The sequence below is a fragment of the Pristiophorus japonicus genome, chromosome 7 (assembly GCF_044704955.1).
Source record: "Pristiophorus japonicus isolate sPriJap1 chromosome 7, sPriJap1.hap1, whole genome shotgun sequence".
Lineage (NCBI taxonomy): Eukaryota > Metazoa > Chordata > Chondrichthyes > Pristiophoridae > Pristiophorus > Pristiophorus japonicus.
Window position 1 is genome coordinate 244058012 of NC_091983.1, and position 24952 is coordinate 244082963.

Here is a 24952-nt window from a genome sequence, read left to right on the forward strand (position 1 = left end):
ACTGTGAGTATTGACATGTTGGGTGGCCAATGGCAGGTCGGTGGGTGGATAGAGACCGGAGGTTATGTGATAACACATCCAGGAATATGTCCAACAGGAGTTGGCAACCTTAAGGGCAGCAGGAACAGCTGGAAAAACAAAGAATGCCTCTTTCCTTACCATCAATTTTCCCTTATATCTTTATTCATCCATGGTATATCATTAGTGTTTAGCTTGTTCTTGTTTTAAGAACATAAGAAATAGAAGCAGGAGTAGGCCATTTGGCCCCTCGAGCCTGTTCCGCCATTCAATGAGATCATGGCTGATCTTCTACCTCAACTCCATTTTCCTGCACTATCCTCATATCCCTTGATTCCCTTAATATCCAAAAATCTATTGATCTCTGTCTTGAAAATACTCAACGACTGAGCATCCGCAGTTTTCTCGGAAGGTGAATTCCAAAGATTCACAACCCTCTGAGTGAAGAAATTTCTCCTCATCTTAGTCCTAAATGGCCTTAGTTCTGAGACTTCTTAGTTCTTAGTCCTTAGTTCTGAGACTGTGACCCCTGGTTCTAGAGTCCCCAGCCAGGGGAAACATCCTCCCTTCATCTACCCTGTCAATCCCTGTAAGAATGTTGTATGTTTCAATGAGATCATCCCTCAACCTTCTAAACTCTAGAGAATATAGGCCTAGTCTACTCAATCTTTCACAATCCCCCATCCCAGAAATCAGTCTGGTGAACCTTCATTGCACTCCCTCCACAGCAAGTATATCCTTCCTTAAGTAAGGAGACCAAAACTGTACACAATACTCCAGGTGCGGTCTCACCAGGGCCCTATATAATTGCAGTAAGACGTCTTTACTGTTATACTCAAATCCTCTTATAATAAAGGCCACTATACCATTTGCTTTCTGAATCATTTGCTGTACCTGCATACTACTTTTCAGTGATTCGTGCACAAGGACACCCAGGTTCCTCTGAACACCAACATTTCCCAATCTCTCACCATTTAAAAAATACTCTGCTTTTCTATTTTTCCGACCAAAGTGGATAACTTCACATTTCTCCACATTATATTCCATTTGCCATGTTCTTGCCCACTCACTTAGCCTGTCTATATCCCCTTGAAACCTCTTTGCGTCCTCCTCACAACTTACATTCCCATCTAGCTTTGTATCATCAGCAAACTTGGCTATATTGCATTTGGTCCCCTAATCCAAATCATTGATACACATTGTGAATAGCTGGGGCCCAAGCATCACTAGTTATAGCCTGCCAACCTGAAAATGACCTGTTTATTCACACTCTCTGTTCTCTGTCCGATAACCAATCCTCAATCCATGCTAGTATATTACCACCAATCCCATTAGCACTAATTTTATTTAATAATCTCTTGTGTGGAACCTTATCGAATGCCTTCTGAAAATCCAAATTCACCACATCTACTGGTCCCCCCTTATCTATTGTACTAGTTACAACCTCAAAAACCCAAACAGATTTGTCAAACATAATTTTCCTTTCATAAATCCGTGTTGACTCTGCCCAATCTTATTATTATTTTCTAAGTGCCCTGTTACCATGTTCTCAATAACAGATTCTAGCATTTTCGCTACTATTGATGTCAGGCTAACTGGTCTGTAGTTCCCCTTTTTTTTTAAGAGGAGTATATTTTGAATAGCCTTTTAAATGTTTCTCATTGCTGGTCTACATCATTGTTTGCCAATATTGTTGTCCATTTTATTTTTGCAAGTTCTATTCTCAGCCCCTCAAAATTGGCTTTTCTCCAATCTATTACCCTGATCTTCATCATACTGATGTCCTTCCTAGTTATTATCTTAAAGCGTATAATATTATGGTCACTATTGCCGAGAGCTCCCCTATTTTTACTTCTCTTATGTGCTCTGGTTTGTTCCCAATTACTAGATCCAGTATCGAATCGTCCCTTATTGGGCTTCTTGGGTATTGGCCTGTAGTTTTCCGGTTTATTCCTCTCCCTTTCTTGAATAGTGGTATAACAGTAGCAACCCTCCAGTCCTCCAACGCTATTCCGGTATCCATCATCATCATAGGCGGTCCCTTGAAATGAGGATGACTTGCTTCTACGCCAAAAAAGGATGAGTTCACAGGTGTTTCGAATGAAGGACCTGAACTACATCCTCATCCACCACATCCACTGGTCCCCCCCGGTATCCAATGAGGATTGAGAGGTTGAATAATTGAATGGTTACAAGAAATGATTATCAGGCAACATTAAATTAAAACATTTTAGAAACATATACATTATAAGAGGTTAGCTAGGGTCAAAGTTGGGCCCATTAAGGACCCAAAGGGAAATCTTCATGTAGAGGTAGAGGCTAAAGTATTAATTGAGTACTTTGCATCTGTCTTCACAAAGAAAGCAAATGATATGAAGGTTACACAAAAAAGAGGATAGAATGTAACCTAGGTTGCTGAAAGAAGCAAAGGTATAAATAGCAGGGGCATTGGTCACAATCTTTCAATCCTCATTAGATGCAAGAGTAGTGCTGAAGGCCTTGAGGGTTGCTAATGTTATACTACTATTCAAGGAAGGGGAGAGGGATAAATCAGGAAACTACAGGCCAGTCACCCGAACATCAGTGGTGGGGAAATTATTGGAAACCATTATCAGGGATAAAATAAACTTTTATTTGGAAAAGCATGTGTTAAACAAGGAGCGCCAGCATGGATTTGTTAAAAGCAGATCATCTGACTAACTTGATTGAATTATTTGATGGGGTAACAGAGAAGGTTGATCAAGGTAGTACAGTAGATGTTGTATTTATGGATATTCAGAAGGCTTCGACAAAGTGCCATACAGGAGGTTTGCTAAGAAGTTGGAAGCCCGTGGAATTAAGGGGAAAGTAACGGTATGGACAAGGAACTGTCTCAGTGACAGGAAGCAGAGGGTGTTGGTGGATGTATGTTTTCAAACTGGGGGATTGTTTGCAGTGGTATTCCCCAAGGGTCAGTTTTGGTTCCATTACTCTTTGAAATTTTTGTAAATGACCTAGACTCTGATGTAGGGAGCAATATTATAAAGTTTGCAGATGATACAAAACTTGGCAACATAGTAGATAATGATGGGGATAACATGGACTGCATCATTATCTGAGGAGTTGCAAATGGAACTAAACACCATGCAATCATCAGCGAACATCTCCACCTCTGACCTTATGATGGAGAGAAGTTCATTTTTAAAGCAGCTGAAGATGGTTGGGCCGAGGACACTGCCCTGAGCAACTCCTGCAGCGATGTCCTGGGGCTGAGATGATTGGCCTCCAACAACCACAACCATCTTCCTTTGAGCTAGGTATGACTCCAGCCAGCGGAGTCTTTCTCTTGATTCCCATTGACTTCAATTTTACCAGGGCTCCTTGATACCACACTCGGTCAAATGCTGACTTGTTGTCAAGGACAGTCAGATGCACCTCATCTCTGGAATTTAGTTCTTTTGTCCATGTTTGGACCAAGCTGTAATAAAGTCTGGAGCCGAGTGGTCCTGGTGGAACCCAAACTGAGCATTGGTAAGCAGGTTATTGGTGAGTAAGTGACACTTGATAGCACTGTCAACAACACCTTCCATCACTTTGCTGATGATCACATGTAGACTGATGGCGGTAATTTGCCAGATTGGATTAGTTCTGGAGCACAAGTCTTCAGCATGATAGCCGGATATTATCAGGGCCCATAGCCTTTGCTAGATCCAGTGCGCTCAACCATTCCTTGATATCACGTGGAGTGAATCGAATTGGCTGAAGACTGGCTTCTGTGATGGTGGGGGCCTCAGGAGGAGGCCCAGATGGATCATCCACTGGGCACTTCTAGCTGAAGAGGGCTGAAAATGCTTCAGCCTTGTCTTTTGCACTCATGTGCTGAGCTCAGGCATCATTGAGGATGGGGATATTCACGGAACCTTCTTACCTATAGTTGTTTAATATCCACCACCATTCATGACTGGGTGTGGCAGGACTGCAGAGCTTTAATCTGATTTGTTAGCTGCTGGATTGCTTAGCTCTGTTATAGCATGCTGCTTCCATTGTTTAGCATGCATGTAGTCCAGTGTTGCAGCTCCCCAGGTTGGCACCTCATTTTCAGGTATGCCTGGTGCTGCTCCTAGCATGCTGGTCTACATTCCTTGTTAAACCAGGGTTGCTCGCATGGCTTGATGTTACTGGTAGAATGAGGGATATGCTGGGCCATGAGCTTACAGATTGTGGTGTAATACACATTCTGCTGCTGCTGATGGCCTACAGCACCTCATGGATGCCCAGTTTTGATCTCGAGATATGTTCTGAATCTACGGTGGAAGAGGATTTCCTGGAGTGCATAAGGGATGGTTTTCTAGACCAATATGTTGAGGAACCAACTAGGGGGGAGGCCATCTTAGACTGGGTGTTGTGTAATGAGAGGGGATTAATTAGCAATCTTGTTGTGCGAGGCCCCTTGGGGAAGAGTGACCATAATATGGTGGAATTCTACATTAGGATGGAGAATGAAACAGTTAATTCAGAGACCATGGTCCAGAACTTAAAGAAGGGTAACTTTGAAGGTATGAGGCGTGAATTGGCTAGGATAGATTGGCGAATGATACTTAAGGGGTTGACAGTAGATGGGCAATGGCAGACATTTAGAGACCGCATGGATGAACTACAACAATTGTACATTCCTGTCTGGCGTAAAAATAAAAAAGGGAAGGTGGCTCAACCGTGGCTATCAAGGGAAATCAGGGATAGTATTAAAGCCAAGGAAGTGGCATACAAATTGGCCAGAAATAGCAGCATGACTGGGAGAAATTTAGAACTCAGCAGAGGAGGACAAAGGGTTTGATTAGAGCAGGGAAAATAGAGTACGAGAGGAAGCTTGCAGGGAACATTAAAACAGACTGCAAAAGCTTCTATAGATATGTAAAGAGAAAAAGGTTAGTAAAGCCAAACGTAGGTCCCCTGCAGTCAGAATCAGGGGAAGTCATAACGGGGAACAAAGAAATGGCAGACCAATTGAACAAGTACTTTGGTTCAGTATTCACTAAGGAGGATACAAACAACTTTCCGGATATAAAAGGGGTCAGAGGGTCTAGTAAGAAGGAGGAACTGAGGGAAATCCTTATTAGTCGGGAAATTGTGATGGGGAAATTGATGGGATTGAAGGCCGATAAATCCCCAGGGCCTGATGGACTGCATCCCAGAGTACTTAAGGAGATGGCATTGGAAATAGCGGATGCATTGACAGTCATTTTCCAACATTCCATTGACTCTGGATCAGTTCCTATGGAGTGGAGGGTAGCCAATGTAACCCCACTTTTTAAGAAAGGAGGGAAAGAGAAAACAGGGAATTATAGACCGGTCAGCCTGACATCGGTAGTGGGTAAAATGATGGAATCAATTATTAAGGATGTCATAGCAGCGCATTTAGAAAGAGGTGACATGATAGGTCCAAGTCAGCATGGATTTGTGAAAGGGAAATCATGCTTGACAAATCTTCTGGAATTTTTTGTGGATGTTTCCAGTAGTGTGGACAAGGGAGAACCAGTTGATGTGGTATATTTGGACTTTCAGAAGGCTTTCGACAAGGTCCCACACAAGAGATTAATGTGCAAAGTTAAAGCACATGGGATTGGGGGTAGTGTGCTGACGTGGATTGAGAACTGGTTGTCAGACAGGAAGCAAAGAGTAGGAGTAAATGGGTACTTTTCAGAATGGCAGTTCGTGATTAGTGGGGTACCGCAAGGTTCTGTGCTGGGGCCCCAGCTGTTTACACTGTACATTAATGATTTAGACGAGGGGATTAAATGAAGTATCTCCAAAGTTGCGGATGACACTAAGTTGGGTGGCAGTGTGAGCTGCGAGGAGGATGCTATGAGGCTGCAGAGTGACTTGGATAGGTTAGTTGAGTGGCAGATGGAAGTATAATGTGGATAAATGTGAGGTTATTCACTTTACTAGTAAAAACAGGGAGACAGGCTATTATCTGAATGGTGACAGATTAGGAAAAGGGGAGGTGCAACGAGACCTGGGTGTCATGGTACATCAGTCATTGAAGGTTGGCATGCAGGTACAGCAGGCGGTTAAGAAAGTAAATGGCATGTTGGCCTTCATAGCGAGGGGATTTGAGTACATTGGCAGGGAGGTGTTACTACAGTTGTACAGGGCCTTGGTGAGGCCACACCTGGAGTGGTCTCGTAACTTGAGGAAGGACATTCTTGCTATTGAGGGAGTGCAGCAAAGGTTCACCAGACTCATTCCCGGGATGGCGGGACTGACATATTAAGAAAGACTGGATCAATTGGGCTTGTGTTCACTGGAGTTCAGAAGAATGAGAGGGGATCTCATAGAAACGTTTAAAATTCTGATGGGTTTAGACAGGTTAGATGCAGGAAAAATGTTCCCAATGTTGGGGAAGTCCAGAATCAGGGCTCACAGTCTAAGGACAAGCGGTAAGCCATTTAGGACCGAGATGAGGAGAAACTTCTTCACCCAGAGAATGGTGAACCTGTGGAATTCTCTACCACCGTAAGTTGTTGAGGCCAATTCACTAAATATATTCAAAAAGGAGTTAGATGTCGTCCTTACTACTCGGGGGATCAAGGGGTATGGCGAGAAAGCAGGAATGGGGTACTGAAGCTGCATGTTCAGCCATGAACTCATTGAATGGCGGTGCAGGCTTGAAGGGCCGAATGGCCTACTCCTGCACCTATGTTCTATGTTTCTATGTTTCCATCCCATTTAATACGCTGATAGTGCCACACAACACGATAGAGGGTGTCTTCAGTTCTTCGTCGCCACAAGGAGTGTGGGGTGGTCACTACTACCAACACTGTCCTCGACAGATGCATCTGTGACAGGTAGATTGGTGAGGACGAAGACAATTAGGTTTCTCCCTCGTGTTGGTTCTCTCACTACCTGCTGCAGGCCTAGTCTGGCAACTATGTCCTTCAGGACTCGGTCAGCTCGGTCAGTAGTGGTGCTACCGAGCCACTCTTGGTGGTGGACATTGAAGTCCCCCACCCAGAGTAACATCTGTGCCCTTGCTACCCTTCGTGCCAAGTGGTTCAAAATGGAGGAATACTGATTCATCAGCTGAGGGAGGGCGGTAGGTGGTAATCAGCAGGAGGTTTCCTTGCCCATGTCTGACCTGATGACATGGAACTTCAAGGAGTCTGGAATCAATGTTGAGGACTCCCTCCCAACTGTATACTACAGTGCCGCCACCCTTGGTGGGTCTGTCCTGCCGGTGGGACAGGACCTATCCAGGGATTGTGATGGAGGAGTCTGGGACATTGGCTGAAAGTTATGATTTTATTCATATGACTATGTCAGGCTATTACTTGAGTAGTCTGTGGGATAGCTCTCCAAATTTTGGCACAAGTCCCCAGATGTTAGTGAGGAGGACTTTGCAGGGTCAACTGGGCTGGGTGTGCCGTTTCCGTGTCCGAAGCCAGTGCGGAGGTCAATGCTGCATGGTCCGTCCGGTTTTATTCTTATTATTGTTTCTTGTCGTGGCTTGTGACAACTGAGTGGCTTGCTGGGCCATTTCAGATGGCAGTTAAGAGTCAACCACATTGCTGTGAGTCACATATAGGCCAGACCAAGGTAAGGATGACAGATTTCCTTCCCTAAAGGATTTTAGTGAACCAAATGGATTTTTGCGTCAATCTGGTAGTTTCTATGGGCTCAAAATTGGCCCACCCCTTTTTTCGGCACACTCACCGAAGATGCGCCGCTTTTCTGCATTGAAAAATGTTCCGAACAAATCGGTTCCCATTTTGGCCGCTGTCCGGCCTCTCCCGGGTTTTCGCGTAGCGTGGCCAATTGGGTCGGGGGCAGAGCCAGTGTCCCGCGCTGAAAACAGTGCCAGGATGTCTGCACATGCGCGTTGGAGTGTGCGCGCATGCGCGGTAGCTCCTGCCCCCAGCCTCTCAGTGTGAGTGCTGCAGCGTGGGACCCGATCATCATCATCTTCATCATACCGGCTGCTGGTGCGTCCCACTCCTATCCCAGGCCGAGTGGCCGACTGGACAGGCTGGCCCACTGCCTTCCCTGGCTGATGATGAAGGTAGGGTAGGACTTACTTACTTCTATTATTTATTTGGATATTTTGAAAAAATTATGTAAATATGTTTTTTCTCTTGTGAATAGTGGTGACCATTTGTGAAGCCTATTTACCTGGTGCTATTGTGAAAGAAGAACATAAGTGTTGGAGGAACACTGAGAGAATATCTTATTTATTGAAATAGACCTTATTTAGATAATATTGGCTCAATTTTGGCCCAGTATAATCATTGCAAACAAATAGTTGTTTAAATTAATTGTGAGATTAGGGCAATTCAATTCAACTATCTTTTAATTATTTTATTTTTGTAGTTTAAGCTTCCATGAATGCTTCTGTTGTATAGTAAATTAACTTTGCGAAGTTTGTCATATGTAGCGGTTTGATCCTATTCACATTCTTTAGTCAAGTCATTAAGTTCCGCTGGCCTCCAATGTACCTACCTGCGCTGATTTCTTAACTCTCTGCAAGAGTTTTCACAAGCGGCCACAAGTGGCCACATACGCTGGCCTAAGTTAGTTTGGAGTAACTATTAGCTGGTCAAAGTTGCCTAAATGGCCAAAATGGGCGTAGGTGGCTGGTAATGCCCCCTTTTGGAAAAAAAACCGAACTAAAAAAATCCTAATTAACTCATTTACACTGGCGCAAATTGAATGTGCAAAATGGGGATTTTTAAGATACTCAAGAAAAATCACGTTGCTCCAAAAAAAACGGAGCAACTCCTGGCCAATTTTCAGCCCATAGTCACCATTATTGATACTAGCTTTTTATTCCAGATTTATTTAATTAACCCCATCTCCCGATTACTAGTCCAGTAACATAACCACTGTGCTACTGTTCCCATTATGTAAAGGACTTAGAGAGGGTACCGGGGAGATTCAGCAGGATGTTACCAGGGATGAGTGACTTCAGTTATGAGGAATGGTTGGAACAGTTAGGACTGTTCTCCTTGAAACAGATGGTTTAGAGGTGATCTAATAGATGTTTTCAAGATGATGAAAGATTTTGATAGAGTAGATATAAACGATTTCCTTTGGTAAGTGGGTCAATAACCAGAGGTCATAGATTTAAAATCATTGGCAAAGGATCTAGAAGGGAGATGAGGAGAATTTTTTCACTCAGAGAGTTGTTGCTCTATCTAAAAAGATGGTGGAAGCTTATCCCTAAATAATTTTAAAGTGAGTTGGACAGGTACTTGAGGATGAGAAACTTACAGGGTTAAGGACAAGAAGCTGGGATGTGGGATTAAGCACAACTACTCTTCAAAGAGCCAGCACGGGCACTGTTATATATGTGGACTTGTATTTACTCTGAGGGCTCATTCCCCGGAGTCCCAAGGGATCCCATAGGTTTTTAAGGCGGCTTCACAGGCTGGAGAGGCACTCTGGAGATCTGCAATAAAAGACTAAGGTCACATTTCACTTTGAACTCACAGTGTTCAGTCTGACTCTTTCTCCATACACTACAACTGGTGACGAGATACAGATAGCGAACCCAAAGATGCAGAGAACAGTGGGCATCCTGGAGAAATTCTCGGAGGGAGATGATTGGGAAACTTTTGTGGAGCGATTCGACCAATATTTCGTGGCCAACGAGCTAGATGGGGAAGAGAGCGCTGCCAAACGTAGAGCGATCCTCCTCACCGTCTGTGGGGCACCAACATATGGACTCATGAAGAATCTGCTCACTTCAGCGAAACACACGGAGAAATCGTACGACAATTTGTGCACACTGGTCCGAAAGCGTTCTGATGGCGAGGTACCGGTTCTATACCTACAAAAGGTCTGAAGGCCAGGAAGTGGCGAGTTATGTCGCCGAGCTGGGACGCCTTGCAGGACATTGCGAATTTGAAGGACATTTGGAGCACATGTTCAGAGACTTTTTCGTACTTGGCATTGACCACGAAACCATACTTCGCAAGCTTTTGACTGTAGAGACTCCATCTTGAGTAAGGCCATAGCGATAGCCCAGGCGTTTATTGCCACCAGTGACAATACTAAGCAAATCTCTCAGCACACCAGTGCTGCTACAAGTACTGTGAACAAAGTGATGTTGTTTTCGAATCGTAACTATAGGGCAGGTCACACCTACCTGCAGCTACATGTCTGCAGATGTCTCAGAGTCCACCATCAAGGGTGATGAAACCGAGGCCATTAACACCTTGTTGGTGCTGCGGGGGTGATCATCATTTCCATTCATGCTGATTCAAAGGATACGTTTGCAAGAGCTGTGGAACAATGGAACACCTCCAACGAGTGTGCAGACGAGCTGCTAAGCCTGTTAAACCTGCAAACCACTACGTTGCAGAGTCTCAGATTGAGGAGGCAGAGGTACATGGAGTGCACACATTCACCATGAATTGTCCCCTGATAATGCTGAATGTTGAACTAAATGGACTCCCAGTGCCAATGGAACTGGACACGGATGCGAGCCAGTCCGTCATGTGCAAAAAGACTTTCGAAAGGTTGTGGTGCAACAAGGCCTCAAGGCCAGTCTTAACTCCAGTTCGGACAAGACTAAGAACTTACACAAAAGAACTGATTCCAGTAATCAGCAGTGCTACCGTAAAGGTCTCCTATGATGGAAAGGTGCACAAGCTACCACTCTGGGTGGTACCAGGCGATGGTCCCACGCTACTCAGCAGGAGCTGGCTGGGAAAGATACGCTGGAACTGGGACGACGTCCGAGCGCTATCGTCCGCTGACGAAACTTCATGTGTCCAGGTCTTAAACAAATTTCCTTCGCTGTTCGAACCAGGCATCGGGAATTCAAAGGAACAAAAGTGCAGATCTACCTAACTCCAGGGGCGCAACCCATCCATCACAACGCGAGAAAGGGTAGAGATCGAGCTAGACCGGCTGCAACGAGAGGGCATCATTTCACCGATCGAGTTCAGCGAGTAGGCCAGTCCTATTGTCCCAGTCCTCAAGGGAGACGGCACCATCAGAATCTGTGGCGATTACAAAGTAACTATCAATCATGCTTCAGAAAGTAGAGTCAGAGTAGGGAAAAATGGTGAAGAGACATTATTAAACGCTCTTTATCTGACTGCACGCAGCATTCATAAGAAAATAGATGAGTTGACGGCACAAATAGATACAAATGGTCCTGATCTGATAGCTATTACAGAGACGTGGTTGCAAGGTGACCAAAGTTGGGAACTAAATATTCGGGGTATTTAACATTTTGGACGGACAGACAGAAAGGAAAAGGAGGTGGGGTTCTGTTAATAAAGGATGAGATCAGTGCAGTAGTGAGAAAGGATATTGGCTCAGAGGATCAAGATGTAGAATCAGTTTGGGTGGAGATAAGGAATAAAACGGGGAAGAAGTCACTGGTGGGTGCAATCTATAGGCCTCCTAACTGTAGCTGCACTGTTGGGCAAAATATAAATCAAAAAATAATGGCGGCTTGTAAGAATGGTACAGCAATAATCACGGGCGATTTTAATCTTCACATTGATTGGACAAATCAAATTGGCCAAGGTAGCCTTGAGGACGAGTTGATAAGAGTGTTTCCAGGATAGTTTCTTGAGCAATACCTTGAGGAACCAACCAGGGAGCAAGCTATCTTAGATCTGGTACTGTGTAATGAGACAGGATTAATAAATAGTGACCTAGTATAGGATCCTCTAGGAAAGAGTGATCATAGCATTGTAGAATTTCAAATTCAGTTGAGGGTGAGACAGTTCGGTCTCAAATTAGTGTCTGAACCGAAATAAAGTCAATTTCAAAGGCCTTCATAGCGAGGGGATTTGAGTATAGGAGCAGGGAGGTCTTACTGCAGTTGTACAGGGCTTAGTGAGGCCTCACCTGGAATATTGTGTGCAGTTTTGGTCTCCTAATCTGAGGAAGGACATTCTTGCTTTTGAGGGAGTGCAGCGAAGGTTCACCAGACTGATTCCCGGGATGGCAGGACTGACATATGAGGAGAGACTGGATCGACTAGGCTTATATTCACTGGAGTTTAGAAGGATGAGAGGGGATCTCATAGAAACATATAAAATTCTGATGGGACTGGACAGGTTATATGCAGGAAGAATGTTCCCAATGTTGGGGAAGTCCAGAACCAGAGGACACAGTCTAAGGATAAGGGGTAAGCCATTTAGGACTGAGATGAGGAGAAACTTCTTCACTCAGAGAATTGTGAACCTGTGGAATTCTCTACCGCAGAGAGTTGTTGATGCCAGTTCGTTGGATATATTCAAGAGGGAGTTAGATATGGCCCTTATGGCTAAAGGGATCAAGGGGTATAGAGAGAAAGCAGGATAGGGGTACTGAGGTGAATGATCAGCCATGATTATATTGAATGGTGGTGCAGGCTCGAAGGGCCGAATGGCCTACTCCTGCACCTATTTTCTATGTTTCTATGTTTTTTTCTATGTTTCTCTCTGCAGGACCAATACCCACTACCAAAAGCCGATGACATCTTTGCAATGCTGGCGGGAGGAAGGACGTTCACGAAGCTGGATCTGACTTCAGCTTACATGACGCAGGAACTGGAGGAATCATCGAAGGCCCTCACCTGCATCAACACGCACAAAGGTCTTCTTGTTGATAACAGATGCCCATTTGAAATCCGATCGGCGGCGGTGATATTCCAGAGAAACATGGAAAGTTTACTGAATTCGGTCCCGCACACCGTGGTCTTCCAGGACGACATCTTGGTCACAGGTCGGAACACAGTCAAGCATCTGCAGAACCTGGAGGAGATTCTTATTCGACTCAACTTCTTACGGGTCTCAGCACCCTGCTAGAACCACGTGTCTTACTACAAAATGGGGGCGAATGGGTTTGGGGCAAAAGCCAAGAAAATGCCTTTGTAAAAGTGAGAAAATTGTTATGCTCAAACAAATTGCTTGTATGATCCATGCAAGCGTTTGGTCGTAGCATGTGATGCGTCGTCATATGGCGTCGATGTGTATTGCAACATGCTAATGATTTCAGGAAACTGCAACCGATTGCTTATGCATCCAGGATCTGTCTAAGGCTGAGAGAGCCGACAGCATGATTGAGAAAGAAGCGTTAGCATGTGTCTATGGGGTAAAGAAAATGCATCCATACCTGTTTGGGCTAAAATTCGAATTGGAAACTCACCATAGGCCACTTATATCCCTGTTTTCCGAGAGTAAAGGGATAAATACCAATGCATCAGCTCGCATCCAGAGATGGGCGCTCACGTTGTCCACATACCACTGCGCCATCCGCCACAGACCAGGCTCAAAAAACTGCGCCGATGCTCACAGTAGGCTGCCATTGCCCACCATGGCGTTGGCAATAGCACTGCCCGCAGATCTAGCCATGGTTATGGAAGCATTTGAGAGTGAGCAATCACCCGTCACTGCTCGGCAGATCAAAACCTGGACAGGCTCAGACCCCTTATTATCTCTGGTCAAAAACTGTGTGCTTCACGGGAGCTGGTCCATTGTCCCAGTGGAAATGCAGGAAGAGATAAAGCCGTTCCAGCGGCGCAAAGATGAAATGTCTATACAGGCAGACTGCCTTCTGTGGGGCAATCGAGTAATGGTCCCCAAGAAGGGCAGAGACACCTTCATCAATGAACTCCACAGTACCCACCCAGGCATCGTAATGATGAAAGCGATAGCCAGATCCCACGTGTGGTGGCCCGGTATCGATGTGGACTTAGAGTCCTGCGTTCACAGTTGTAATACATGCTCGCAGTTAACCAATGTACCCAGGGAGGCGCCGCTAAGTTTATTGTTTTGGCCCTCCAAGCCGTGGTCTAGGGTACACGTCGACTATGCAGGCCCGTTCTTGGGTAAAATGTTCCTTGTGGTTGTAGACGCGTATTCCAAGTGGATTGAATGTGAGATAATGTCGGTTAGCATGTCCGCTGCCACCACTGAAAGCCTGCGGGCCATGTTTGCCACACACGGCTTACCCAATGTCCTGGTGAGCGACAACAGGCCATGTTTTACCAGTGCTGAATTCAAAGAATTCATGACCCTAACGGGATCAAACATGTCACATATGCCCCGTTTAAACCAGCATCCAATGGTCAGGCAGAGAGAGCAGTGCAAACCATCAAGCAAGGCTTGAAGAGGGTAACTGAAGGCTCACTGCAGACTTGCCTATTTCGAGTCCTGCCTAGCTACCGCACAAGACCCCACTTGCTCAATGGGATCCCACCTGCTGAACTGTTCATGAAAAGAGCATTTAAGATAAGGCTCTTGTTAGTTCACCCTGATCTACATGAACAGGTAGAGAGCAGGCAGCTTCAACAAAGTGCATGCCATGATAGCGCAAATGTGTCACACGAGATTGAATCAATGATCCTTATTTGTATTAAATTATGGACAAGGTCCCAAGTGACTTCCCGGCACTGTCGTGGCCAAAAGGAGAGCAGGATGTTTCGGGTCAAACTTTCAAATGGAATCATTCACCGGAAACATTTGGACCAAATCAAATGCAGATTCAAGGACTATCCTGAGCAACCCACCTTGGACCCTACCTTTTTTGATCCCCAACATATACACCAGTGGCAACTGGCACCACGGTTGACCAGGAAGCAGAACCCATCATCCACAGCAGTCCAGCAGGGCACAACACACCAGGCAGCCCAGCAAGGCCAGCTGCACAGCAGCCCAGCGAGGCCCCAACAAATGATTCAACAACACCAGCTTTCACACCGAGACGATCAACCAGGTCAAGAAGGGCCCCAGATCGACTCACATTGTAAATAGTTACACTATTGACTTTGGAGTGTGGGGGGTGCTAGATATGTGGACTTGTATTTACTCTGTACAGCCACCAGAGGGCTCATCCCCTGGAGTCCCAAGGGATCCCATAATCCCTTGGGAGCACAGGTATTTAAGGAGGCTTCACAGGCTGGAGAGGCACTCTCGAGACCTGCAATAAAAGACTCAGGTCACACTTCACTTTGAGCTCACAGTGTTCAGTCTGACTCTTTCTCCATACACTACAGGCACGATGTGCAAAATTGGCTTCTATGATTCTATGATAGCACGGGGCTGAAAGTGCCCCGTTCCTTAAGGCCTGTTACCACTGCAAATCGGCTGCCATGCTGCGAAGTGGAATGGCCACCGACTTTTGGTGGAATGGCTGCTGATAGCCCAATTGCCCTCCCGAGTTTTCCCAGCGATGCCCTGATCACCCCCTCCAGCTGCTGCCGATCCGTGGCAAGTGCGCTATCACTGTGCGCACCGCCGATCTAACCCCCACCCGACGGCGACATTCCCCTCAGTGCCAAAACCTGTGGCCTTCTGCAACGGCAGTGCGGCTTCCGTTAAAGTGGAGGGCGGACTGCTGCTGCTTTTGGGTGCCAGGCCGCTGGCCCGGCTGAAACCCTCCATGGTTGGCCAGTGTAACAATTCAGAACCTACAGTAGCAACTACAAGTACTTTCCAATCCTTTAAGGCCTAGAAACACACGAGCTACTGCAAGAAGATGCTCTATACAGCTTTACGCAGGAACGTGAGGATCCCTTTAAACAGTGTTTAAGTAGCCACCTCAGGACTTTCACCAAGCAGAATTGTTATGTGGGAGCAGGAAGTGGCAGTAATCAGGCAGTTCGATTGGAAAATTATGTCAGCATTGCAATGAATTCACTTGACAGGAGTTCAAGCTGCCATCCCTTTGTAAATAGACCAGCTGTAAAAGCAGTAAATCGGTGGAACAAACAGCCGTTTTACTTTAAACCCATTACCGCTCCATGTTTGAATTTAAATAGGGAGGGCGGGACAGTGAAGAGATAAAAATTGTGGCCCCTGTGTCAATTACTTCATTGTACATGAGTCATTTTTGTTCAACTTGAAAAGATAAACTATTCCATAAATCAATTTTCCAATGCAAGGTCAAGATGTGAAGCTGGAGATGAAATTGAATACTTTAAAATGTGTCTCTATTTTATTTCCTTTTTCTACATGGCCATATCAGAGAAGGTTTGGGCTGTGTCTGATGTTAAGTGTTGATATCAGAATGACACTGACCTCGCTCATGATGATGGTTCCCTCTATGGCCAGCTGTAAGTCACTCATACAGATCCGAAGCATTGTAATAACCTTCTGCATTCGGTCAATTTCTTGTCGCAGGAAAATATTCATAGAATTCAAAATCCCCATTTTTAGGAGGCGAGCTTTCACCTAGCAAAACAGACATACTCTTTCAACACAATAAACCTGTTGACAGTCACTATTATCGTTTTAAAAAGTGATACAGAAACTGATCATTTTAGGCAATGTTCCTTTTACAGCAGCAAATACATCAACTGAAGTAAAGCTGATAGAAAATCCAATAGATCTAGAGGGTTTGACATCACAGATGAGTTATGAAACTCCCCTTGGATATATCGGCACAGATATTTAGGGTATGTGGGGAGGCGATAAAAGTCCGGGAACACATCAAGGCTGGGGGTGCGGAGGATCTGCCGAATTTAAAACATTATAACTTTTTTCCAGTTTCCCACCGGTAGTCGGCCAAATTAACAGGCTAGCCAGCTGCTCGATGGATAAACCAGCGACAGGAGGCCACAGCCAGGGACACGTGGTGATGGTCTGTGGCAATCGGGAGGAAGGATGGCCGGAGAGCCGGGGCTGTCAGGTGACAAGGGGGGTGGTGGTGAAGAGAGAGGAAGGCTGGAGATTGAGGAGAATCGAGACCATTGTTGGAGAGGGGAAGGCCGGATATTGGGACTGGGGTGGGGGAGGACAGAGAGGCTATTGCGGGAGGGGGGGGGAAGGCCAGACATCGGTACTTGGGCAGGAGGTAGGCTGCAATTGCAACATGAGAGGACAACGATTCTGGTGTGGGGGGCAAGGGTGGTGGGACGTCTACTAGAGAGACTGAAAGCTTCCTTGAGGGGTTGAGGGGAACACTCCTGCTCCTCCTGGCCCACAAGGGGGTTGTAAAAGGCAGTTACCCTCTTGAGCCAGCAGCTCCCACTTCTCTTTCACTGCCGGGTTTCTCGAGCACTGGGAAACCCATGTGGCAGCTGTTACATTTAAATCAGGCTCCCAATTGCATTGTGGGAGACTGATTTGAATATCCTAAAAATGGACCCGTTACTCGCAAACCATGAAGCATGCTGGAGTGGCATTCCCCTTTAACATTTTTAACCCTCTCCTACCAATCGTGTGGGGATTAATATCGAGGTCATTTAGCACAAATTCAGCACTTTTGTTTGCAAATGGCATGGGGCAGGTATACAATCAAGAATCTTACTGCACAGAAGGAGGCCATTCAGCCCATCATGCCTGTGCCGGCTCTTTGAAAGAACAGTCCGATTTAGTCCCACACCCCAGCTTTTTCCCCATAATGTTGAAAATTAATCCTCTTCAAGTTTATGTCCAATTGCCTTTTGAAAGTTGCTATGTAATCAGATTCCAGCACACTTTCAGATCGTGCGTTCCAGATCACAACAAACCTCTGTGTGGGAAAATTGCTCCTCACTTCCCCTCTCGTTCTTTTGCCAATTATTTTTAATCTATGACCTCTGGTTACCGACCCGCTTGTCAGAGGAAATCATAGAATGATATAGCACAGGAGGAGGATATTCGACCCATCATGCCCATGGTAGAGCTGTCCAATTCATCTTTCCCCATACCCATGTCATTTTTTTCCCTTCAAGTATTTATACTTTTGAAAGATACGATTGAATCTGCTTCCACCACCCTTTCAAGCAATGCATTCCTGAACACAACAACTAACTCGCTGTGTAAAAAAATGTTTCCCCATGTCATCTCTGGTTCTTTTGCCAATCACCTTAAATCTGTGTAGTCTGGTTACCGACCCATCTGCCACTGGAAACAGTGCCCCTTTATTTACTTGAGCAAGACATAAGAACATAAGAGCGAGCATAAGAAATAAGAACAGGAGTAGGCCATACAGCCCCTCGAGCCTGCTCTGCCATTCAATAAGATCATGGCTGATCTGATCATGGACTCAGCTCCACTACCCTGCCCGTTCTCCATAACCCCTTATCCCCATATCGTTTAAGAAGACCATTCATGATTTTGAACACCTCATGCCTTGTCATCATCATCATCATCATCATCAGCAGCAGTCCCTTGAGATCGAGGAAGACTTGCTTAAACTCTAAAAGTGAGTTCTTAGGTGACTGAACAGTCCAATACAGGAATTACAGTCTCTGTCACAAGTGAGACAGACAGTGGTTGAAGGAAAGGGTGGGTGGGTCATTCCAGCAAATCTCTTCTGCACCCTCTTGACATTCTTCCTAAAATATGGTGCCCATATTTGTACACGATATTCCAGCTGAGGCCTGACCAGTGTTTTATAAAGCATAACTTCCTTGCTTTTGTACTCTATTCCTCTATTAATAAAGCCCAGGAATCCCATATGCTTTAAAACAGCCTTCTCAACTTGTCTTGGCACCTTGTGTACATACACCTCCGGGTCTCTCAGTTCTTGCACCCCTTTAAAATTGTACAATTTTGTTTATATTGCCTCTTCTCATTCTTCCTAATAAAACATATCACTTTGCACTTCTGTGTTAAATTTCATGTGTCTGCCCTCCTGAGTTCCCCAGGGGTCAGTTCTAGCACCACTGCCTTTCTTGATATATATTAAAGACTTGGACGTGGGTGTACAGGGCACAATTTCAAAATTTGCAGATGACATAAAACTTAGAAGTATAGTGGACAGTGAGGAGGAGAGTGATAGACTTCAGGAAGACATAGACAGGCTGGTGAAATGGGCAAACACGTGGGAGATGAAATTTAACACAGAAAAGTGTGCATTTTGGCCCAGCAGTCTTCCCTAGTCCTGACTCCATCCTAAATCCTGAGGTCAGGCTCATTTGGATGAAGGGGGCGGGCGGCTGTGACATTTCTAGGGTTCCCTGAGCTGTGCCCCATAGGGAATCAGGAATTTCCGAGTCGCATCTTGCTGTTCCACAATGGCCAAATAATGTGCAAAACTGAAGCAAAGGTGGGATTTTACAAATTAATACTATCAATTCACTTGGGGTGATTAAGTGCCATTACAAACTCGGATTTGGACCCCCACTTCCACCAAAATATTCTCTGAGCATGCAACTCCAGCCTATCCAATCTTTCCTCATAGCTAAATTCTCCAGTCCTGGCAACATCCTCATAAATCCCCTCTGTATCCTCTCTAGTGAAATCACATCTTTCCTGTAATGTGGTGACCAGAACTGCACACAGTACTCCAGCGGTGGCCCAAGTAGTGTTGTATACTGTTCTAGCATAACTTCCCTGCTTTTGTATTCTTTGCCTTGGCTAATAAAAGAAAGCATTCCGTATGCCTTTTTAACTTATTGAGCTGTCCTGCTACCTTTAAACATAGAAACATAGAAAATAGGTGCAGGAGTAGGCCATTCGGCCCTTCGAGCCTGCACCACCATTTAATATGATCATGGCTGATCATGCAACTTCAGTACCCCATTTCTGCTTTCTCTCTATACCCTTTGATCCCTTTAGCCGTAAGAGTCACATCTAACTCCCTTTTGAATAACAAACTGGCCTCAACAACTTTCTGTGGTAGAGAATTCCACAGGTTCACAATTCTCTGAGTGAAGAAGTTTCTCCTTATCTCGGTCCTAAATGGCTTACCTCTTATCCTTAGACTGTGACCCCTGGTTCTGGACTTCCCCAACGTTTGGAACATTCTTCCTGCATCTAACCTGTCCAATCCCATCAGAATTTTATATGTTTCTATGAGATCCCCTCTCATTCTTCTAAATTCCAGTGAATATAAGCCTAGTCGATTCAGTCTTTCTTCATATGTCCTGCCATCTCGGGAATCAGTCTGGTGAACCTTCGCTGCACTCCCTCAATAGCAAGAATGTCCCTCCTCAGATTAGGAGATCAAAACTGTACACAATATTCAAGGTGTGGCCTCACCAAGGCCCTGTACAACTGCAGTAATATCTCCCTGCTCCTATACTCAAATCCTCTAGCTATGAAGGCCAACATGCCATTTGCCTTCTTCACTGCCTGCTGTACCTGCATGCCAACTTTCAATGACTGATGTACCATGACACCCAGGTTTCGTTGCACCTCCCCTTTTCCTAATCTGTCACCATTCAGATAATATTCTGCCTTCCTGTTTTTTCCACCAAAGTGGATAACCTCACATTTATCTACATTATACTGCATCTGCCATGCATTTACCCACTCAGTGGGAAAATGTATGGCAGATGCAGTATAATGTAGATCTGTGGACATGCACTTCAAGGTCTCTCTGTTCCTCTACACTTCTCAGTATCCTCCCATTGATTGTGAATTCCCTTGCCTTGTTAGCCCTTCCCAAATGCATTACCTCAGACATCTCTAGATTGAATTTCATTGGCTATTTTTCTGTCCATTCCTATCCATTGATATCTTCCTGCAGTCCATAGCTTTCTTCCTATCAACCAAACAGCCAATTTTTGAATCATCTACGACCTTCTTAATCATGCCCCCTACATTGAAGTCTAAATCCTAGATATTTATTACAAAAAGCAAGGGACCAATACTGAGCCCTGAGGAACCCCACTAGAAATAGCCTTCCAGTCACAAAAACCCCTGTCGACCATTATCTGTTGCTTCTACCACTGAGACAATATTGGATCCAACTTGCCACTTTCCCTTAGATCCCATGGATTTTTACTTTTCTGACCAGTCAACCATGTGGGACCTTGGCAAAAGCCTTGCTAAAATCCATGTAGACTACATCAAATGCCCCTCATCGACCCTCCTTGCTACCTCCTCAAACAAAGCAATCAACTTAGTCAGACACAACCTTCCTTAACATATCCATGCTTGACTGTCCAAATGGTGCGGTATGCAATTTCACCATGCCAATACTTGCCTTTGAGAGGCCAAATATGGATAGAGCTCTGAGCCCCCAGTGATATCCTTTTAATTCATATAGTAAAGTACCTCATGTGCCACATAATCTGGAGGCAGTTTTGCCAGCATACTGTGAGCCAGTCTAAAGACCGTGGCTTCTCGTGTTTCTCCTCCTCCGCCAGCACTTTCCTTTGGCTGGATATTGGTGATAGTGTTGAGAATTTCGGCTGCAGTGTTACTCTGGTACCTGAAGGAAAAGAAGACAATAAATGGAGAGGGTCTTTTAAGATACAGAAATCCACTTTTCTATTAGCCGCCTGTTTTGGATTTTCGAGCTTACTGCAGGTGACGTCAGACTGCAATGACCTTAATCTCCTGTGTGCTCCTCGGATGGTTAGGTCAGTGAGTAGATAAATCATACAATGAAGTTCACAAGTTTGATCTCTTGGGCCTGAAATTCAGTACCGCTAGAAAGCTGATGCTCCCCCTCACCTTTTCGGGGCCATTAGCGCCAAAAGAGTTTCGTGGATGGGCCACCCCAAATTCAGCTCCAAAAGTGAACAAATGGGTTCCAGCGCTAATGAACCCTTCCAAGGTGGATTTTTCAGTGGCATGGATTTTTCAGCGGTGTGGCCTTTTTAAAGGCCAGTGTTTGCAGCAGGCCCTTGTTATGTATGAATAAAGAGTCTGACTGGATACTGTGAGCTCAAAGTAAAGTGTGACCATATTGCAGGTCTTTTATTGCAAGTCTCCAGAGTGCCTCTCCAGCCTGTGAGGCCTCCTTAAGTACCTGTGCTCCCAAGGGATTGTGGGATCCCTTGGGATTCCAGGGGCTGAGCCCTCTGATGGCAACACAAGGTTTACATATAAAACAGCCTTGAGGGAGGAAAGGAGTTTGGAAGGATGGCTGGTGTAAGAGGTGCAAGGAGAGCCAACAAGTTCACTGATATGGAGCTGGAGACACTGGAGACGGTGTGGAGGACAGAAGAAGAATACTGTTTCCTGATGTGGGGAGACCTGGCAGACCATCAGTACATAATGCATGGAGGGAAATTGCAAGGGAGGTATCAGGCACCTCCATAGATGTGAGGATGCACCCATCCAGTCTAAACGCAGCCCTTCCAGGGTGGCGATCGGTCGACGCCTCCTACCTCTGGGGCAACGGAGATCCTCCTCCTCCTCCTGTGCCTTCTCCTCCTCCTCCTGTGCCTCCTCCCCAGGTGGTATTGCTGGCTCGACCTCCAGCAGCTGTCCCTTCATGATGGTCAGGTTGTGCATCATGCAGCAGACCACGACGATTATGGAGAACCATGGAGGAGAGTATTGCAAGGTGCCACCAGAGTGGTCTAGGCACCGGAACCTCTGCTTGAGGATGCCTATGCACTGCTCGATGATACACCTGGTGCCACAATGAGCGTCATTGTATGTATGCTCTGGGTCTGTCCTGGGGTTCCTCAGAGGAGTGAGCAGCCAAGTGGACAGCGGATATCCCTTGTCCCCAAGCAGCCAAGCGCAATCCTGATTTGGGCCGGTGAAGCTGGCAGCACACTGGTCTGGCGCAGAATGAATGAATCGTGGCTGCTGCCTCCCTTGCCCGCTACCTGTCTGTACGGTGCTGATGGCGATGCCTGCTCCTTAATGCCGCCCGGCTTCTGACCAGGTGTACCAGGTGTTGTCCTCCCAACACTCCTCCCATCCTCAGGGTGAACCCTGCCAAGCAGGTCTCTGCAGCCCACAGGACTCCACTAAAGAGACAGACCTGAAAGTTGTACAAAATTATGTGCAAACCTCTGAGCTGCACACAGCAGATTTAATGGAGCCAAAACAATGAATAAAACTATATCAAAAGCTACATACTGCCGATGCTGGAATCTGAAATAAACACACTAAAATTAATAAAATTATTTCCTGCCAAACGGACCCGATCACGGCAAAACTCCAGCGGTGTCGCATTCGTGCACCGACTGGAAAACCTTGAGTGGGCACTACCGGGAAAAATCCTACCTTTTCATCGCTGAATTTCCCTGTCCTGGCCGCTTTTCAGTGGCCTGCACACTGCTGATGTCACCGCTGGAAACATTCCTATGCAGCAATTTTTTGGATCGGCCGCCCAAACCCCGCAGTAGCTGTCCCTTCGGGGACGGTGAATTTCAGCCCCCGAGTCTCTGTGGAGTTACTCAATCTCAGGAAAGGCATGGCTGGGGAAGCTACAATTAGCCTCGGTGCCTGTGGATTGGGGAGCTGAAAACTCTGATTGCTATCCAATGATTCTGGAAGTGCACATAAGTGGATCTGGTAAGGACAGAATCGGGGATCCCTGTGAAGCCCCTGTGTCCAAATAGCCTGCTGAGCCTTACTGATTAGGCTCAGATGAAAAGTCAGCAGGATTCATTGGATTCCTTGCATCCATGGAACTGTACAACAACAAGATATCAACGCCTTCAAGAGAGGGGGAAGAGGCAGGAGAAAAACTTGAAAAAAATTTTTTCTAACCTTCCGACCATAGATTATTTTCATAAAAAGGTGTAGCGCCTGTTTCCACGGCTCATGATTCCACTATGAGTGTTATTCTCACCAGTTGACCATTAGGATGAGATACATTCATCAACTAGCATGGTAGTTGAGAGGGCAATTGGGGTTCTGAAGGAAAGGATTTGTTGCCTTGATAGATCTTATGGGGCACTGCAGTATATTTCTGAGCAGGTCTCTTGCATCCTGGTTGCGATGCCCTACATAACTGGGATATTCAGAAAGGAATGGAAATGGAATCACTGGAGGAGAAAGGGCTGGCTGTTGTGAATGCTGAGCAATATGGGACACAGCATCATGAGGATCCGAGTTCCCAGCCAGAAATATTCATGGACAGATTATTAGTAACACATTCTCCTCAGATTAAAGCACGTTCCAAACTAAATGTCCATCATTACATCTTCTTAGCATCCAGGTTGGTAGACTCTTCTGCATCAACATCCTTGTGACTCGAAAAAATTTCCGAGGAGGTAAATTTCCATCGGGGCTTCTCCCACTTAGCCACTGTAAATTTAGCAGAAAGCCATAGATATGTATTCCCCTGAGTATAGAAGATTGAGGGGTGAGTTAATTGAAGTCTTTAAAATGATGAAACGATTTGATAGGGTAGATACAGAGGGCTCAATTTCCCCCAAAGCATTTTTTGAAGTATTTGAAGAGTTAGGCATGGTTTTTTGGGGCCCAAGGACGCCAAAAAAAAATGTTGTAAGTTTCCCCTTTGGATCACTTTATTTTGGAGTGGCCTAACCTGATCGTTAGTTTTGGGGGTGGAGCCTTGATCGGCGCCAAAAAGATCGGGCTGCCATGGTAACCAGAGACACAATGCGAGCTGAGGCTGCACAGTGAAGCATACAGCCACCTCCAAACACATGGAAAGAATTGAAAAACGCAGAGCACCAACTTATCTCTGTTATATATAGAAACATAGAAAATAGGTGCAGGAGAAGGCCTTTCGGCCCTTCGAGCCTGCACCACCATTCAATAAAATTATGGCTGATCATTCACCTCAGTACCCTTTCCTGCTTTCTCTCCATACCCCTTGCTCCCTTTAGCTGTAAGGGCCATATCTAACTCTCTCTTGAATATATCCAATGAACTGGCCTCAACGACTTTCTGTGGTAGGGAATTCCACAGATTAACAACTCTCTGAGTGAAGAAGTTTCTCCTCATCTCAGTCCGAAATGGCTTACCCTTTATCTTTAGATTATCCTTAGTCCCCTGGTTCTGGACTTCCCCAACATCGGGAACATTCTTCCTGCATCTAACCTTTCCAGTCCCCTCTCATCCTTCTAAACGCCAGTGAATATAGGCCTAGTTGATCCAGTCTCTCCTCATATGACAGTCCTGCCATCCCAGGAATCAGTCTGGTAAACCTTCGCTGCACTCCCTCAATGACAAGAATGTCCTTCCTCAGATTAGCAGACCAAAATTGAACACAATATTCCAGGTGAGGCCTCACCAAGGCACTATACAACTGCAGTAAGACCTCCCTGCTCCTATACTCAACTCCCCTAGCTATGAAGGCCAACATTTGCCTTCTTCACCGCCTGCTGTACCTGCATGCCAACTTTTAATGACTGATG

At 45.6% G+C, this 24952-nt stretch overlaps 1 protein-coding gene across 2 annotated transcripts in view; it reads right to left on the reverse strand.

The window, feature by feature from the left end:
• The window catches only part of LOC139267485 (dynein axonemal heavy chain 8-like), a 2569686-nt gene that overhangs the window by 21749 nt on the left and 2522985 nt on the right, over positions 1-24952 (reverse strand). For both annotated transcript variants that reach the window (XM_070885867.1, XM_070885866.1), the window contains 2 exons: positions 20931-21087; positions 16020-16172 (listed from right to left, as the gene is read on the reverse strand). In XM_070885867.1, coding sequence (XP_070741968.1) covers positions 16020-16172; positions 20931-21087 — 310 coding nt within the window. The remainder of the gene's footprint in view (positions 1-16019; positions 16173-20930; positions 21088-24952) is intronic.